Source organism: Ostrinia nubilalis, chromosome 28 (assembly GCF_963855985.1).
Source record: "Ostrinia nubilalis chromosome 28, ilOstNubi1.1, whole genome shotgun sequence".
NCBI classification, from domain to species: Eukaryota; Metazoa; Arthropoda; class Insecta; order Lepidoptera; family Crambidae; genus Ostrinia; species Ostrinia nubilalis.
The window spans coordinates 6,658,662-6,676,700 of NC_087115.1; the positions used below are offsets into that span (position 1 = coordinate 6,658,662).

At 44.6% G+C, this 18,039-nt stretch overlaps 1 protein-coding gene across 1 annotated transcript in view; it reads left to right on the forward strand.

The window, feature by feature from the left end:
• LOC135085151 (lachesin-like) overlaps positions 1–14,988 on the forward strand; it is a 29,140-nt gene extending 14,152 nt beyond the window's left edge. Inside the window, exons 5-10 of the mRNA XM_063979907.1 lie at positions 1,207–1,360; positions 2,402–2,499; positions 6,133–6,254; positions 6,990–7,170; positions 11,867–12,034; positions 14,839–14,988. Coding sequence (XP_063835977.1) covers positions 1,207–1,360; positions 2,402–2,499; positions 6,133–6,254; positions 6,990–7,170; positions 11,867–12,034; positions 14,839–14,988 — 873 coding nt within the window. The remainder of the gene's footprint in view (positions 1–1,206; positions 1,361–2,401; positions 2,500–6,132; positions 6,255–6,989; positions 7,171–11,866; positions 12,035–14,838) is intronic.
• The last annotated feature ends 3,051 nt before the right edge of the window (positions 14,989–18,039 follow it).

Here is an 18,039-nt window from a genome sequence, read left to right on the forward strand (position 1 = left end):
TACACACACACCTACACAAATGGTGATTCTTTGCGATAGAGCGAGACGACACGACCGGCAATGGGCAGTTGACACTGTTGCCGATGGTACGTACACACGAAAACCCAAACCGCCAGTCGCTAAATACCAACGACTGTCACGTGGCAAAAAATGGTGAGTAGCTACTAACCTGTTTCAGGGCAGTAATACCCACCGATTCGAAGATTGAAAGACAATCGCACGGACCTTCGTTCGTTTCAGCCGAAAGACGTCCACAGCTGGACAAAGGCCTCCCCCTAAGATTTCCACAAAGACCGATTCTACCGGGTTCCAGGCATCTCCCGCGACCTTCATCAGATCCAGTGCCGTGTGGGGACGGCCATAAAGAATACTCTTCCCCACCGCCAACAGGAGGCGTGTCGTAAGAGGCGACATCACTGCAGCACCGGACGGGCAGCAGCGTCTGCGTGCGACACCTTAAAAAAAACTGCGATCGCCAACGCGCCTGCCAAGCGTGGCGATTAAGACAAAATCCCCCCATAACTCGACCTTATGTAGTTGTAATAGAGCACACAATGGAGGTGTTAGTACCGCCATCTGTGCGCGCGCCGATTCGCGACACGCGGCCGCTCGGTGCGGAGGCGCGGCGGTGCTAGAATGTCGCGCCGCTGGCAACCCCGTGCCTACCGTCACGTGGCATAAACTGGTAAGACTACCCAGTTTAAAATACGCAATATTCAAATAGGAACACACAAACCCATTCGCTAAATACCCACGACAAGAGGCGACTGTCACGTGGCAAAAAACGACACGAGTGAGTACCTTACCTACTATCATCATCAGTTGCTAACATCCTGATGCGTGCGCTTCGTATTATTCTGTGGCTCGACTTTCGCCTGGCGTACCAAATAAAAAGCCTAACAAAAGCTGGACACCTGGCAACCCTAGGCGCACTATAGCAGACGGGGCGAAGAAGATCGGCAAGACTTGGAGCGAGATCAAACGTGAAGCTCAAGAGCGAACGCGCTAACGGACATAAGACATTAAGTCAAGTTACCCAATATAGCTCGGTGGTCACGTGGCTGGCATCCCTATGCCTTATAAAACCACCACAATAATTTGGTGCGGTGCTGGAGTGCCGCGCGGCTGCCAACCCCGTGCTCATTTGGCTGAAACGAAGTTTAGCATCATGCAAAAATCCTAACAACTATAATATTATCTTTCCAGGTGTCCTTCCAAAACGACAGCAACACCAGGCTCGGCGAGAGTCCGCAACTCCAGCTGTCGCGACTGGAGCGGACGCACAGCGGCCGGTACGCGTGTACTGTCGACAATGGAGTTGGGCCACCGATTGTGACGGAGTTTCAGCTGCAAGTGCTCTGTGAGTTTGATTACTTAAGTGAGCAATGAGCATCTGCACCCTCTGAGCTCTCCAGCAATGAGCAACTGATAGGGAGACCCTTTTTGCACCCTCCTGTGCTAGAATGCCCCTTATGCCAAAATGCCCGCTTTAGGTCAGAAACAAAGAATCCCCCCTGGGCCAAAATGCCCCTTTTAGGTCAGAAGCAAAAGTACGCAATGTTTCAAACAGATCCTCAGGCAATGGTGATATCTGAGGGCTTGGTGTGAGTTACATCAAACGTCGTCACCAGTGAGCGCATAAAAATGACATTAAATGTATGACGGATTGTACAGCGCCCCTAGCGGATACTTTCAAGAACTAAAATTTTCACATGTTTTTTTCACACTAGTGAGGACGTTTCATGTAAACTCGGCTTAGTGTGAGTTCTCTCTCTCTGTTTGAAACTTTGAAGCAGACTTGTAACGAGTTAAGGACCATTATCGATATACAGGGTGGAATTTTGTAATGCCACCTGCAGGGAAAGTACTCTTTAATACTGTAGATAGAAAATTTTACTGAAAGAAAACATTCCTTTATTTTTGAAAAGAAAGATAACTGCATTCAAAGATTTTCGAAATTTTTCGGAAAATTCACTACCATACCATACAATTTTCTGTAACATAATTGAAATAATTTAAGATTTCATGGTATTCTTTTCATTTGATTTATCAAGTTTGTTAGAGAGATTTCATCCTAATACTTAACCCTAACGATCGATGTAATAAAAATACAAGGTGTAATTTTTAACAGATTTTAGTTGGTTCGATTCCCGGGTGTGGCAAGCAAATTTTTGGAAATCTTTGAATGCAGTTCTATTACATTTCAAAAATAAAGAAATGTTTTCTTTGAGAAAAATTTTCTATCTACAATATTAAGAGTACTTTCCCTCCAGGTGGCATTACAAAATTCCACCCTGTATGTATAATTAAGCTTTTTTTCTGTCAGAGGATTTATCACCCGCAAAAATCCTTGCCTTGAAAGTTGAATAAACTTATAATAATCTGTTTATTTTTATTCCAGACCCGCCCGAGATCACAGTGGAGCGATCGTGGGTGCACACGGGAGAGGGTTTCAGAGCGGAGTTACTGTGCACAGTGCTCGCCGACCCGCCAGCTGAGGTAAGTCAGAAGTTTTGTGAGAGTGCCTGTATGGGACTATTATTCCCACCTCTCTTTCCCACCGCTGCAACTCTTGTGTAGCCAGGATCTACAGCTTGACCGCCAGTAACCAGTGAAGGTCAAGTTTGTCCCGAGGGAAAGTTAATGTCATTGGACCCGCAACGAAATTAATCAGAAGAACATAGGAGTTCGAAGTTAAGGTTCAGCTTCCATCTAGTGCAAAGCGGATGACAGGTGACAAAACAAAGGTAAAGTAACCTTTAGAGTAGGCGCACACCGTTGATTTTTCGTCGGCCGATAGTTAATTCGGGCAGTTGATCAGTATGAGCGTGTATGGGAGTGCGCACACTACGCCGATTCGATTTGGCCGATTCTTCATACAATTTGAAATCGGGCACAACTATCGGCCAACTAAAAATCAACGGTGTGCGCCTACTCTTAAAAAAAGATTATGCACCACAGACATGTTTCCTGATTATAGCCTGACCAGGAACATAAAAACCCTCGCCATGTTGCGGAAAACTAATGGTACTAATTTCTTTTAATGGCAACAGTAACTGAAAACTTCATTGACATGTCACCTTGCATGTCAGTCTATTGCTGTCAAAGTGTAAACAAACTATATTTTAAATGTGCGCAATTGGTTTTATGAATTAAATTGCTAAAATATTTTTTTAGTCGTGAAAGAAAAGTGGTTCACAATGTGTTAAAGTATTTGTCGAAGAGAAATACTAAGGGTTCGGACAATATTTTCATTGAATAATGTTTCCGACAAAGGTTGTCAAATTGACTGACATGTTTATCGTATAGTACAGTCCACTATGAAAATTAGCTGTGGTTTGTTTCAACTACCTATTTTTAAAAAATTGTCACTTTCTAAGTGTTGAATTTTATAGGATTGGGAAAGAAGTACCGAGTTTGAAGCGTTCATGAGCAGACATTGCAGTTGAATATTCAAGTTCTGAATTTGATTATTGATGAATAATAAAATAAATCTACTAGCTCGATTGATGGTTTCATTTAATTTATTAAAATCAGGTTACCTATAATAATATTTTTTCGTTAATTTATGAAAATATCAAATTAGCCCGTAATCCTTAAAGTTAGCCTATTAATTTAACACAGGTACGACTGTACTCAGTGTTGCACTATCAAATGCAATTGACGCGCCTCTATGCCAGGGTTTTTATGTTCCTGGTCAGGCTATAAAAAAGGAAAAGCTTAGCAGCCGAAACGTCAAGCCATGAATATAGTTCCAAAATACTGGACTGTCCTGTCGATGACATTGACAGTGGGGCGCCACCGTCAATACCGAATCGCTGGTTCAGATTTTTGCCATGTTGCAAACCATATAGTTGAACGATAGTAGCGCCCCCCTGTCATTGAGTTTGGTGGGACAGTTCAGCGTGGGTCATCTATACAAATTATGTAACTCATATTGGCTCTGTGCACGATAACAGCGCCAACTAGCGTCCACAACTTTGTGGGCTCTGTCACATTGACATTTAGGTCGTATAATTGTGAAAAAATATCGAAATGAAAAAATAACAAATATTTTCGACTAATAAATTGTTGTGATACCACGATTTGGGTGGAAAATAAGTTTTGGAATCATTTTGGTCATTCAAATGTAATGAGGTAAGTCCAAAAAGTGTGTTTAATTTTGATTGTGTCAGGGTTTGTTTACTTCATTTATAGTTGTAGTTTTACAGTAAAACAAAAAGAAAAAGCTACTTTAACGGTTTCATTGTATAACAGTAAATATATTTAAATGTTCCTGTATCGCTAGTAATAAATTAAATATCGTTTTCAGATCGAAATGAGTATTGTTTTGAAGACCGGGTTTGTGAGTGTTACAATATCAAATTCCAACCACAAACCGTATTTAAAGGAAAGTTGTTGGTATTGGCTGGACAAGTCCGAGATGTAGAAGAATTAACCCTACGGTGGTCGCGCTCTAAAATATTACGTTAATGGTCGCGCGGATTACATGCGTAAGCCATTTTATGGAGTAAAAAAAGAAGACGTACCTTTATAAAAACATGTTTCTTTATTTTTTATGTTTATTGTTATGTATTAGTTAATGAAATAATCAAACAAAGAAACGAGCAGTTCTTCTCAGTTTTTATAAATTAACCAAAACATAAAAATCATCATTTTTCATCAAGAAAATGTCAACTTTGGCAGTTTATAAATTATCCAGTACTAATTGCACTTATTTATTATTTATATTTTGAACAGGAGCTACAGGCCATCATGGAATGATAGGGACAAATAAATTTGTTGCACGAATTACAAGTATTTCCAGTACTTCGATTTCGCTTTCTTCCGCAGTAAAAGTAGCGACCTAAAAAACTCCGCTGTGATGGTTTTGAGTTAGATGGCTAATCACTGGTCTGAGAAACTTGTTCTCTTGTGGAAGGATGTGCACTTCTTCATCAGAAACCGAAGACTCGGCAGAAGATACGCTTTCATTGTCAATTACTTCTAGCCATTCTGCAATTTGTGCTTTTTTTCTATTGTTCATGATTTTTATCTGAAATAGGTACAATGATTTTATTGAAAACACAAATGTAAATACATACCTATGCCGTAATTATTTATTATAAACCATTAATTTACTCTAATAATGCAAAAACAAACACATTAAGTAAAAACGGTAACTTAAAAAATACTTACGTAATTGGTCGCGCGGATTACACGGGTAGACCATCGGCATTTACGGGGCTCCTGCGACACATCCACAAGCGACCTGGCGCTCACATGTCATTAAGTGTGATCTTCGACTATGCAACTTAAAGTACACGAAGTATCAAAACGATCGCGTTGACCGATTTCAAAATATTCGACAATTTGCACGAGTGGATTACGGGTGTAATCTACGCGACCACTGTAGGGTTAAGAACAAAACAAGGGCAGAGTTCAATAATTCACGCTCTCATCATAAGGCAAACATCTGTGCACAACAACTACTGTGACTCGTTTTTGTACTACCACGTTGTATAGTCTAGTTATTTCCAAATTGTAAACGGCTATTAAACCAGCCCTATCGAAATACAGTCCACTCTTTTATTTAAGTTCCCAGTAGGACCCTTTTCATGCGATTAATTAATGATATTAAAATGTATTATGTAGAATCGCTTTGCCATTGACAGATACATCTGATGACAGAGCTTACATTATTTCTACTTTTGACCACCATGAGCGCTGCGATAGATTATGTTACCCCCACCTAGTACTTCGCACCCAGCGACGTTGAGACCCGCGTTTCTCTATTTTAGTTAAAGAAGGAAGAGTTTGAATTAGTCCGTCGGTTAACTTATCAAAAAATACTCGACACGTATTTTTCACCTTTTCAAAATAATAAAAATTGAAAGAGGTAAAGCACGCCAAAGTTCAAAAGAAGAGCCACGTCAAGTAGTGCTTAAAAGTGTAGCACTTTGTGACGTCACGCGGAACTTCATCGCGTCATAACTTCGTAATTAGGTTGTGTGATTGACAAATAAAAAAATACGTGTCGAATATTTTTTGATAATATAACTGACGGACTAAAAGTTTTTTTTTACGAAACTAACATTAGTGGAGTTTTTGTGCTATACTATACAAATTAAACCACAATCGTCTTCCTTCCAGGTGTCCTGGTACCAAAACTCGTTCCCTCTGAGTGCCTCCGAGAGGGTGACCATGTCGGCGAGAGGGAACAACCACACCCTGCACATCGCTAACGTGCAGCCAGAGGACTTCGGTAACTACAGGTGAGTTAAAAAGCCCCCCTTCTTGTTTTTACTTAAAGACGAAGCTAAGGTATTAGAGATATGCCAACTAATGCGCTGAGTTCGAAACTCAGTGTCGCATTAGAAATAATTCACGCACACAAAGTAATCAAAATAAGTGCTCATTATCCACCTGCGGTATCAGTACTCAACGTTCGAATAATCTTTAGTATGACGCAACTTTACGCGACGTCGCTGCTGTCATCATTGCATTCACGAGCAATGTTCTATTTTTGGGCATATTGCTGCGACACCGGCCACGCCCCTTTGTCACATCTCCTGTAAACATAGAACACTCCTTTTTGTATTGTACGCTCCATATTGTTTTGTTTTGGAGCGGTTCGAAAAGTAACACGTCTACGTTCGTTCGTTTCAGCCAAATGACGTCCACTACTGGACAAAGGCCTCCCCAAAGATTTACATAACACTTATTTGTTTAATACGGGACTATTCCCACCTCTCGTTCCCACCACTGCAACTCCTGTGTAGCCAGGATCTACAGCTTGACCGCCACAAAAACCCAACCAATGAAGGTCAAGTTTGTCCCGGGGGAAAGTTAAACTGTCATTGGACCCGCAGCGAAATTAATCAGAAGAACATAGGAGGAGTTCGAAATTAAGATTCGACTTCCCTCCATTGCAAAGCGGATGACAGGTGACAAACAAAGGGTTTTGTTTAATAATAATGAGTATAATGACCCTTCTTCTTACCTTCCAGCTGCGTGGCGGACAACAGCCTCGGACGCGCGCGTCAGCACGTAGAAGTGTCCGGGCGTCCGGGCCCTGCGCGCTTCACGTCGCCGCCGCTCGCTCGCCGCGCGCGCGCTTACACGCTCGCTTTCGCTGTTGATAGCTACCCTCCGCTGGATGAGCTGCGACTACTTTATAGGCAGTTGGCGGTGAGTTACATACGAGTATCTTTGACATAGCGTGACGTCAGCACTGTGACGTCAGAGCAGTGACGCAGTGTGTTGAATGAAACGATGGAACGCGCGCGTAATTTACAAGGATCTAGGGAGACTGAGCAATGACGGCTAGACAACGTTCGCAGCGCAGTGTTTTTATTGAAAAATATCCAAGATGACAGCAGTAGCTACTAGCTGTGCTACTAGTGACAACGCAGCGCAGTATTTTTAGGACAACCTAGGTGACAGACTCTCTGTCTCGCTCTCTCTCTCTCTCAGTCTCTCTCTCTAGCTCCCGTGGTACAAGCACGTAGAGGTGTCTAATATAACCATCTCTCTCATGCAAAGCGAGACGCTATCATGTGCACCGGCGTCTCTCTCTATTACGCTCTTTCTCTCTCTCTGTCTCGCTCTCTCTCTCTCTCTGTCTCGCTCCCTCGCTCTCTCTCTCTGTTTGTCTCTCGCTCTCTCTCTCTGTCTGTCTCGCTCTCTCTCTCACCCTCTCTGTCTCGCTCTCTCTCTCTCTCACTCTGTCTCCCTCTCTCTCTGTCTCGCTCTCTCACTCTCTGTCTGTCTCTCTCTCTCTCTCTCTCCCTTTCTCTCTGTCTCGCTCTCGCCCTCTTTCTTTCTTTGTCTCGCTCTCTCGTTGTCTGTCTCGCTCTCTCTCTCTCTCTCTCTCTGTTTGTCTCTCGCTCTCTCTCTGTCTGTCTCGCTCTCTCTCTCACCCTCTCTGTCTCGCTCTCTCTCTCTCTCTCTCTCACTCTGTCTCCCTCTCTCTCTGTCTCGCTCTCTCACTCTCTGTCTGTCTCTCTCTCTCTCTCTCTCCCTTTCTCTCTGTCTCGCTCTCTCCCTCTTTCTTTCTTTGTCTCGCTCTCTCGCTGTCTGTCTCGCTCTTTCCCTCCCTCCCTCTCTCCCTCCCTCTCTTCCTCTCCCTCTCTCTGTCTCCCTCCCCCTCTCGCTCGCGCACGTGTCGGTGTCCGGGCGTCCGGGCCCCGCGCGCTTCACGTCGCCGCCGCTCGCTCGCCGCGCGCGCGCTTACACGCTCGCTTTCGCTGTCGACAGCTACCCGCCTTTAGATGAGCTGCGACTACTTTATAGGCAGTTGGCGGTAAGTTACCAGAAGTTTTTTGGTGAAACTTTTACGAGGAACTGAAGGTGGAGCACGTCGAAACTACGTGCGACGAAAGCCAGGGAGACAAAACGATGATGGAGTAACAACGTATGTAAGCGCAGTTTTTTTTAGGAATGTGACAGTTTCAGACACTTTATAGGCAGTTGGCGGTGAGTCACATAGTAAACTCTTAGAGCCACATGAGCGTTGACAGTGCGCTGCGACAGCGCTGCGACGCCTGGTGACATGGTGCGCTGAAACGGCGACGGCACGCGCGAGTACCTACACAAAGAGATAGCAAAGGGAGCCGAGACGATCACGGAGTGAGAAAGTAGCGCAGTATTTTTTAGTATATCAAAGGTGATAGCTGCTAGAATACAACGCAGCGCAGTATTTTCAGGACAACCTAGGTGACAGACTCTCTGTCTCGCTCTCTCTCTATCTCAAGCTCTCTCTCGCTCGCTCTCTCTCTCTCTCTCTCACTCTCTCTCTCTCTGTCTCGCTATCTTTCTCCCTCCCTCTCCCTCTCTCTCTGTCTCGCTATCTCTTTCCCTCCCTCAGAGAAGGTCTCTCTGTCTCGTTCTCTCTCTCTGTCTCGCTTTCTCTCTCTCTGTCTCTCTCTCTCTGTGTCTCGCTCTCTCTCTCTCTCTCTCTGTCTCGCTATCTCTCTCCCTCCCTCTCTCTTTCTCTCTGTCTCGCTCTCTCTCTGTCTCTCAATCTTGCTCTCGCTCTGTCTCCCTCCCTCTCCCTCTCTCTCAATTTTTCACTCTCTCTCCCTCTATTTCTCTCTCCGTGTCTCGCTCTCTCCCTCTTTCTCCCCCTCCCTTTCTCGCTCTCTCTCTCTTCCTCTATCTCTCTCTCTCCCTCTCTTTCTCGCAATATACCTTTTATGTGGCACAAGATGAAGAAGAAACGACGTGCGACAAAGGACGAAAAGACTGGGAGACGAGGCGATGGCGGAATGACAACGCAACGCAGTGTTTTTTAGTATATTAAAGGTGACAGCTGCTAGTTACAACGCAGCGCAGTATTTTTAGGACAACCTAGGTGACAGACTCTGTCTCGCTCTCTCTCTATCTCAAGCTCTCTCTCGCTCGCTCTCTAGCTCTCTCTCTCACTGTCTCTCTCTCCCTCGCTCTCTATCTCTCCCTCCCCCTCTCCTCTCTCTGTTTCTCTCTCTCCCTCTGTCTCGCTCTCTTCCTCTCAATCTTGCTGTCTCTCTCTCAATCTTGCTCTCGCTCTGTCTCTCTCTCTCTCTCTCTCTCTCTCTCTCTCTCTCTTTCTGTCCCGTTCCCGCCGCTCGCTCGCCGCGCGCGCGCCTACACGCCCGCTTTCGCTGTCGACAGCTACCCGCCTTTAGATGAGCTGCGATTATTGTACCGGCAGTTGGCGGTGAGTCACATAGTAAACTCTTAGAGCCACATGAGCGTTGACAGTGCGCTGCGACAGCGCTGCGACGCCTGGTGACATGGTGCGCTGAAACGGCGACGGCACGCGCGAGTACCTACACAAAGGAGGAAAAGACAGGGAGCCGAGACGATGGCGGAATGACAACGCAACGCAGTGTTTTTAGTATATTAAAGGTGACAGCTGCTAGTTACAACGCAGCGCAGTGTTTTTAGGACAACCTACGTGACAGACTCTCTCTGTCTCGCTCTCTCTCTCTCTCAGTCTCTCTCTCTAGCTCCCGTGGTACAAGCACGTAGAGGTGTCTAATATAACCATCTCTCTCACGCAAAGCGAGACGCTGTCATGTGCAACGGCGTCTCTCTCTATTTCGCTCTTTCTCTCCCTCTTTCTCTCTCTCTGTTTGTCTCGCTCTCTCTCTCTCTCTCTCTGTTTGTCTCTCGCTCTCTCTTTCTGTCTGTCTCGCTTTCTCTCTCTGTCTGTCTCACTCTATCTCTCTCCCTCTCTCTATCTCTCACTCTCTCCCTCCCTCTCTCTCTCTCTCCCTATATCTCTTTCTGTCTCGCTCTTTCGCTGTCTGTCTCGCTCTCTCTCTCAATCTTGCTGTCTCTCTCTCTCTCAATCTTGCTCTCGCTCTGTCCCTCTCTCCCTCTCCCTCCCTCCCTCCCGCGCGCGTCAGCACGTAGAAGTGTCCGGGCGTCCGGGCCCTGCGCGCTTCACGTCGCCGCCGCTCGCTCGCCGCGCGCGCGCTTACACGCTCGCTTTCGCTGTTGACAGCTACCCTCCGCTGGATGAGCTGCGATTATTATACCGGCAGTTGGCGGTAAGACATCAATATACCTTTTAGGTGGCACAAGATGAAGAAGAAACGACGTGCGACAAAGGACGAAAAGACTGGGAGACGAGGTGATGGCGGAATGACACGCAACGTAGTGTTTTTTTAGTATATTAAAGGTGACAGCTGCTAGTTACAACGCAGCGCAGTATTTTTAGAACAACCTAGGTGACAGACTCTCTGTCTCGCTCTCTCTCTCTCAGTCTCTCTCTCTAGCTCCCGTGGTACAAGCACGTAGAGGTGTCTAATACATATAACCATCTCTCTCACGCATAGCGAGACGCTATCATGTGCAACGGCGTCTCTCTCTCTCGCTCTCTCTCAATCTTGCTCTCTCTCTCACTCTATCTCGTTCTCTCTCCCTGTCTCGCTCTCTCTTTCTTCCATCCTGAGTCAACTATCAACTGCTCAATAACAACTCAACCAAATCAGTACCTACTAAAACAGCCTCTCCATTTCCAGATCAACGAGCCTTTTCATTTCAGCAGCCAAGCCGCTGGAATGATATAGTGATGCTGCTGCCCAATTCTTTCTTTCTTTCAATTGTTTTAACTCAACTCCTCATTAATTAGTAGTCAGTTCCATCAACTGTCCAAATTAGTACCTACTAACAACAGCCTCTTCATTTCCAGATCAACGAGTCATTCCAGCAGCCAGGCCGCTGGCATGATATAGTGATCAACTGCTCAATTATTAGTCAGTACAGTACTATCAACTGCCCAATTCTTTCTTACTGCGGGCGCCCGTCGCACAGTCGCGACAGCAATATAATTACGCGCGAGCGATAAAGATGGGTAGCTTGGGGTCATTGGACAAAATTCTACGTGCTCACGGACCAAGCTTTAGTTCCTTTATCTGCCCAAAATAATCAGTAACCAACAACAGCCTGTCTACTTCCAGATCAACGAGTCATTCCAGCAGCCAGGCCGCTGGCACGACTTAGTGATCAACTATCCATTCATTAGTACAGTCAACTATCAACTGCTCAATATCAACTCAACCAAGTCAATACCTCTCGCGGCTCTCCAAGTGTCTCCACTATATGCCTAAAGCGTACCCTCTGTTTCTTTGGACACATTATGCGGTCTCCAAGGCATTGTCTGGAGAAACAAATTATCTTGGGACAAATGGAAGGCAGACGCGCTCGGGGCAGGGCACCGACGAGATGGTCGGACGCGGTGAGGAAGACGGTGGGCGGGAGTTTGCATCGTGCGGTCCACACAGCTTATGAACGCAGTCTGTGGAGGAACACTATCTGTGGTCGCGATCCTCATCAGTGAGGGACCGAGGAAGAAGAAGAAGTCAATACCTACTAAAAACAGCCTCTCTACTTCCAGATCAACGAGTCATTCCAGCAGCCAGGCCGCTGGCACGACGTGGTGATCCCAGCGCCGGCGCCGGCGGGCGCGCTCACGCACCGCGTGTCTCATGAACTACGCGGGTTAGAGCCGGGAGCCGTGTACGAGGCCATCGTTCAGGCCAAGAACAGATACGGATGGAACGAGGTGAGGACTAGCTAGCTAAGTTTTCTTTCCACGCCAAGAAAGTGCCTTACAGACAGGAAGCAAGCTAGGATTTACCCTGCCAGAAGAGAGGACCCCCACTAAAAACCTGACGACGCCTTCAGAAGCTTGAGTGAGTTGCCACGCCAGTTAAAACAAGAACAGATATGGGTGGAACGAGGTGAGGACACACTAGCCAATGTTTTCTTTCCACGCCAAGATAGTCCAACAGCCAAGCTAGCGGATAGCTGAGGCACACAGTGCAGATCAAGAACAGATACGGCTGGAACGAGGTGAGGACCAACTAGCCAATGTTTAAAAAAAATGCCTTAACCCACCAGCTAGAAGGCAAGATAGTGGATTAAGCGGTTCTCTCCCCACCAGAAGGAGCCCACCAGCTGAAAACCTGTGAGTTGGCAGCATGGAATAGCTGCTGGTGGCAGCAGTAACTTCTAAGTATTCTCGTCCGTGTCCCCCTCGGCTTTTAGCTTGCTCAGTGAAAAGGTTCCTTAAGGTAAAGCAGCGTCACACGCTGCGCCGTCGCGTTGGGTCTCTTTAAAGGCCAAGTCAAAACTACGGCTGGGTAGCATTTGCACCATCTTACTTTAACTTTATCAAACGTCAAAAGTCTGTAAAACTCGCAACTGCGCTCACGCACAGTCACACACGAGCTACGCGGGCTCGAGCCCGGCGCCGTGTACGAGGCCATCGTGCAGGCCAAGAACAGATACGGGTGGAACGAGGTGAGAACACACTAGCCAAGTTTCTTTCCACTCCAAGACAGTGCCCATCAGCCAGAAGGCAAGCTAAGATTTACCCTGCCAGAAGAGAGGACCCCCACTAAAAACCTGACGACGCCTTCAGAAGCTTGAGTGAGTTGCCTCGCCAGTTAAAACAAGAACAGATATGAGTGGAACGAGGTGAGGAGTTTCTAAAATTGTAATAACTGTAGGTATTCCCTTAGATAGCTACTTTGAGACGACAGCTCGAGGATTGATATGGAGTTCGTACGTTGGAGTCACTCCTTTTTTTGATGGGGAAAAAAGTCTTAGTGACCCATTAAGACAGAAAGACGAAGCACATCCACTAAAAAGACACTGGTACTCTGTCACTCGCCATAACTGGTATGGAACTCGCTGGATTCCGGACAAAGCCTTCTCTATCATAGTCTCTATACGGCGGGCTCTACAAGTTTTCCAGGACGGGAGGCAAAGAGAGCACACAGCTATTTCCGTCTAACAGTCTAGTCTAGGTCAAACCAAGGCTTAGTGTAGTCTTTGATGTAAATTAGTTACTGATCATGAAGAAACTCCACAGTCTTTTCATGATCAGTAAGTAATTTGTAGAAAATGGGTAGAACGGGGTGCGAACTAGTCTGTAAGCTGGCTCTAGTCATTCCCGTGCCACTACTGTCAACGTATGACCCTGCAAATAACAGTTCCTGCAACAAAGACTGGATGTCTCTGTGACAAGGACAACAAGCCCCAACCAAGCCCTAGAACACGAGGTGCGAACTGGTCTGTAAGCTGGCACGACGTGGTAATCCCAGCGCCGGCGCCGGCGGGCGCGCTCACGCACCGCGTGTCTCATGAACTACGCGGGTTGGAGCCAGGAGCCGTGTACGAAGCCATCGTGCAGGCCAAGAACAGATACGGGTGGAACGAGGTGAGAACTAGCTAAGGCTTTTTTTTTTCACGCCAAGATAGTCCAACAGCCAAGCTAGCGGATAGCTGAGGCACACAGTGCAGATCAAGAACAGATACGGCTGGAACGAGGTGAGGACCAGCTAGCCAATGTTTAAAAAAAAAAGGGTTAACCCACCAGCTAGAAGTCAAGCTAGTGGATTAAGCGGTTCTCTCCCCACCAGAAGGAAGGAGCCCACCCACTGAAAATCTGTGAGTTGGCAGCATGGAATAGCTGCTGGTGGCAGCAGTAACTTCTAAGTATTCTCGTCCGTGTCCCTCGGCTTTTGGCTTGCTTAGTGAAGAGGTACCTTAAGGTGAGCAGCGTCTCACGCTGCGCCGTCGCGTCGGGTATCTTTAAAAGCCAAGTCAAGACTACGGCTGGGTAGCATTTGCACCATCTTACTTAACTTTATCAAACGTCAAAAGTCTGTCAAACTCGCAACTGCGCTCACGCACAGTCACACGAGCTACGCGGGTTAGAGCCAGGCGCCGTGTACGAGACTATCGTGCAGGCCAAGAACAAATACGGGTGGAACGAGGTGAGGACTAGCTAAGGCTTTTTTTTTCACACCAAGAAAGCACCCACCAGCCAAGCTAGCGGATAGCTGAGGCGCATAGTGCAGGCCAAGAATAGTACGGCTGGAACGAGGTCAGGACCAAAAATCAAAGTAACAGAAATAACCCACAGAATTGCCAAACTTAAGTGGTAGGTTACAAAGGTAGCAGGAAGGCGCTGGATTTAGATCATTATGGAAATCGTTGGGGGAGGCCTATGTTCAGCAGTGGACGTCCTATGGCTGAAATGATGATTATGATGAAGTGGTAGACACCTCGTAAAAGTTTGGTAGCCGAAGGTTGAAGGTTACCCGAAAATTTCAACCATAGTGGAACTAGCTTCATCTCCATCTCCAAATTAACTCCTGAAACTACTTTAATATCGTTGTAATAGCGATAGACTTAGGTGGTAGCTAGCCAGGCGAGCTTAGCCTTACCACCAACCGAGCAGAAAATAATGCCCCCATCAAACCTGAGACTTTTGGATTTCTAATCATATTCATTCTGGTATAAATTATATTCCGTCTGCTGATTAAAAATATTAAGTTGCATTTTTATTACTTACAGGTCAGCGACATCTTCCAATTCCACACGCTTGGCGGCACGCACACGGCGCACGCGGACGAGTTAACACCTATGTTCGCTTCGGCGTCCGACCGCCGACTGAGCGTCGCGCTCGCCGCCGCGGCCTTATATGCCCTTCGCGCCGCGGGGTGATTGGAGGGGGGAGCGCTTTGCGTCCGCTGACTTCTGTTGTATGGTCTTTAAAGAGTTAGTAATAAATGGGTTTAAAGCCCGGTCTCTGAGCACGCAGAATTTTGTCCAATGACCCCAAGCTACCCATCCTTATCGCTCGCGCGTAATTATGTTGCTGTCGCGTTCGCACACTCACCGCGGCCGCCCGTCGCACAGTCGCGACAGCAATATAACTACGCGCGAGCGTCATTGGACAAAATTCTACGTGCTCGGCGACCAGACTAAAGAAAAAAATATTTTCAAAAACAAGGTCAAATATTAAATAGCACAAAAAGGCCGAAATAGGATGGTGTCAAAGTGGTTACCTCTGAGCATCGAACCCGGGACCGTAGACCAGAAGGCTTAGTGTGAGTTTACATCAAACATCGTCACTAGTGAGCGCGTAAAAAATGACATTAATGACAGATAGTACAGCGCCCCTAGCGGAAACTTTCAAGAACTAAAATTTACATACATTTTTTTAGTGAGGACATTTGATGTAAACCCACATTCAGCCCTCAGTACCTCCAGCATGAACAACTTTCGTCTTCGAATCGTTTGCGTATTCGACAAAATTCGATACTCAATCTTCGAATTAAACGATAACGTGACAATTTTGATTCTCAAAATAAGTTTCGTGCAACCATTTCTCACACTAAGTTCACTTTACGACACGTTCACAAGGGCGCTGTTGTAGTTTTCGTACTAAATCTTTTGATGGCGATTCGAATACGCAAACGATTCGAACTCGAAAGGTTTTCGTGCTAGCCGTCAGTACAACAGAAGTCAGCACTTTCAGCTTGCCCATTATTTTGCTAAGATCGTCTAACGATTGAGACACCAAAGACTTTAAAGTTATAAGTGTTGTGACAGACAGAAGTCCATTTATTAATTAAACTGGTTCTTGCCCACACTTGGTCGTTATACCGAAAGACACCCCGTAAAACGCCCTTTAAGCTGGTTTAAATCTAATTTATCTCACAGTCAATGTACCAAGAAGAGATATTGATATTTAAAACAATTAATAAATAAATATATTAAGTGGCGGACGTTTTTTTCATAAATGGACTATAATTTCGTATAGGATACTTGGCTTCTAGTGTAATATGTAAATATTGTATGACATATAGGTTTAGAACAAAACTCACTGAATCAAATGTTTAACCAAATGTAGATATACATTCTAACTATACATCGTTTCATCCACTCGGACGCGCCCCACATTCTTCCGCGAATGTTTGAGTGTTATCGGTACACGCGAATGCTCCATGAGTGCACACGCACACTACAGTAATGCCTTACGGATTGCTCGGACCACACTCCCCGCACCCCGCGCGACCGAGACCAAAACTTGGTAGGGTGCGTCCGAGTGGATGAAACGAACTATAAATTGGAGAACAATCCAATTCAAAATATGGCAACAGAAAAAATCTACACTTGGTAAACATTGTTATTTCTTACTATGAGTCACACCAACCCATTTAATTTAAAATTAAGAACATTTATTGAATTTGAATGTTTTTACCCGACTGTCGGCGTAATGGTTCCAAAATCCAAACGCTTGAAAACGCACGTGAATAAAAATTCAATGAGCAATATTTAATTTTAAAAACATCGCTACAAAAACTAGTATGATAGTAGAAAACGTTTCAAATTACTTACGTTACTATAATTTGTTGGTGTAACTCATTGTATAGTCCCCATAAGCTGAGCGAAGCGAAAGATAAACGACGTAATAAAATCAAACATAAATAATGATATTAAATATTAAGAACTTTACTTTTTCTCTTCGCTCAGCCCGTTTTTATGCTATACTTAAAGGTCACGCGTCTTGAAATGAACAACTAGGTTTATAAATGAGATGTTTGCATTTATAATATGATTACGATTTTGTAACTCAAATGTGTTAGTTGGGACTTGATTTTGTAACCGTTGAGTTGCCGTTACAACCACTGAGCCACCTGAGATACATTGTTTTCACTGCCAATTTTTTATGATCGTTTCATCCACGAAGACGCGCCCCGCCATTCTTCCGCGAATGTTTGAGTGTTATCGGTACACGCTAAATGATCCATGAGTGCACACGCACACTACAATAATGCCTTACCGATTGCTCGGACCACACTCCCCGCACCCCGCGCGACTGAGACCAAAAATTCGTGGATAAAACAAACGATCTAGGTATAGATACCAAGACATGTTTCCACTGTCAATTTTCAATGATGTTAAAGATGATACAGACTGACTTTGATTGGACGACAGTAGCTCACAGTCATTTGAATATTTCGGTGACAAATGACACGGTTAGCTCAGTGGTTGAACTCAGGAAGAAATCATTTAGATTTAAGCAGAACTTTAAACCTAGTTTTTCATTTCTTCTTTATATTTACAGACAGTAAAATACGATCATTATTTTTCTGAAATAGTTAAATACACTTTTTTCCAACATTTTCAAATTTAATATTTACATCCATAAATGAATTTATTAATAATACGTAGAATAAATATGATTTAAGCAATAAAATGTGTTAGTGATACAGCTATTTAGATTTAAAAATATATTTAAAATAATGTATTTTTATCTTCCTAATTTTTTTGGAGATTTTTATTTGTTTAAATTTAGGTGCAATATTAATTTTAGTGGAATTTAAAAGCAATATGTGTACACATCACTAGTTTAAAATAAAGAAGAGGTTTAATATAAATAAAATCTGATGTCTAAAAGATTATTTTCGATCGAAATTATTAACTTTGGTTGCAAATCAGGCAACTTACTTATTACAAAACAGCTTTGTCAATCAACGTTGTGTACCTATTTGGTCAATCTCATACGATATTTAATATTTTTATACAATTTAAAACTGTCCTAACATAATTTTATTAAATAAAAAAATACAATATTACACTCCATACTGGCCAGATTTTTGGCAGCTTTGGGAGGCCAGGTATTTGCATAATTTTGTCTCTTATTTAAGAGCGTATAATAAAATCTATTTTGATTATTAATTTACATTTAAAGTTATTATTTTCGAT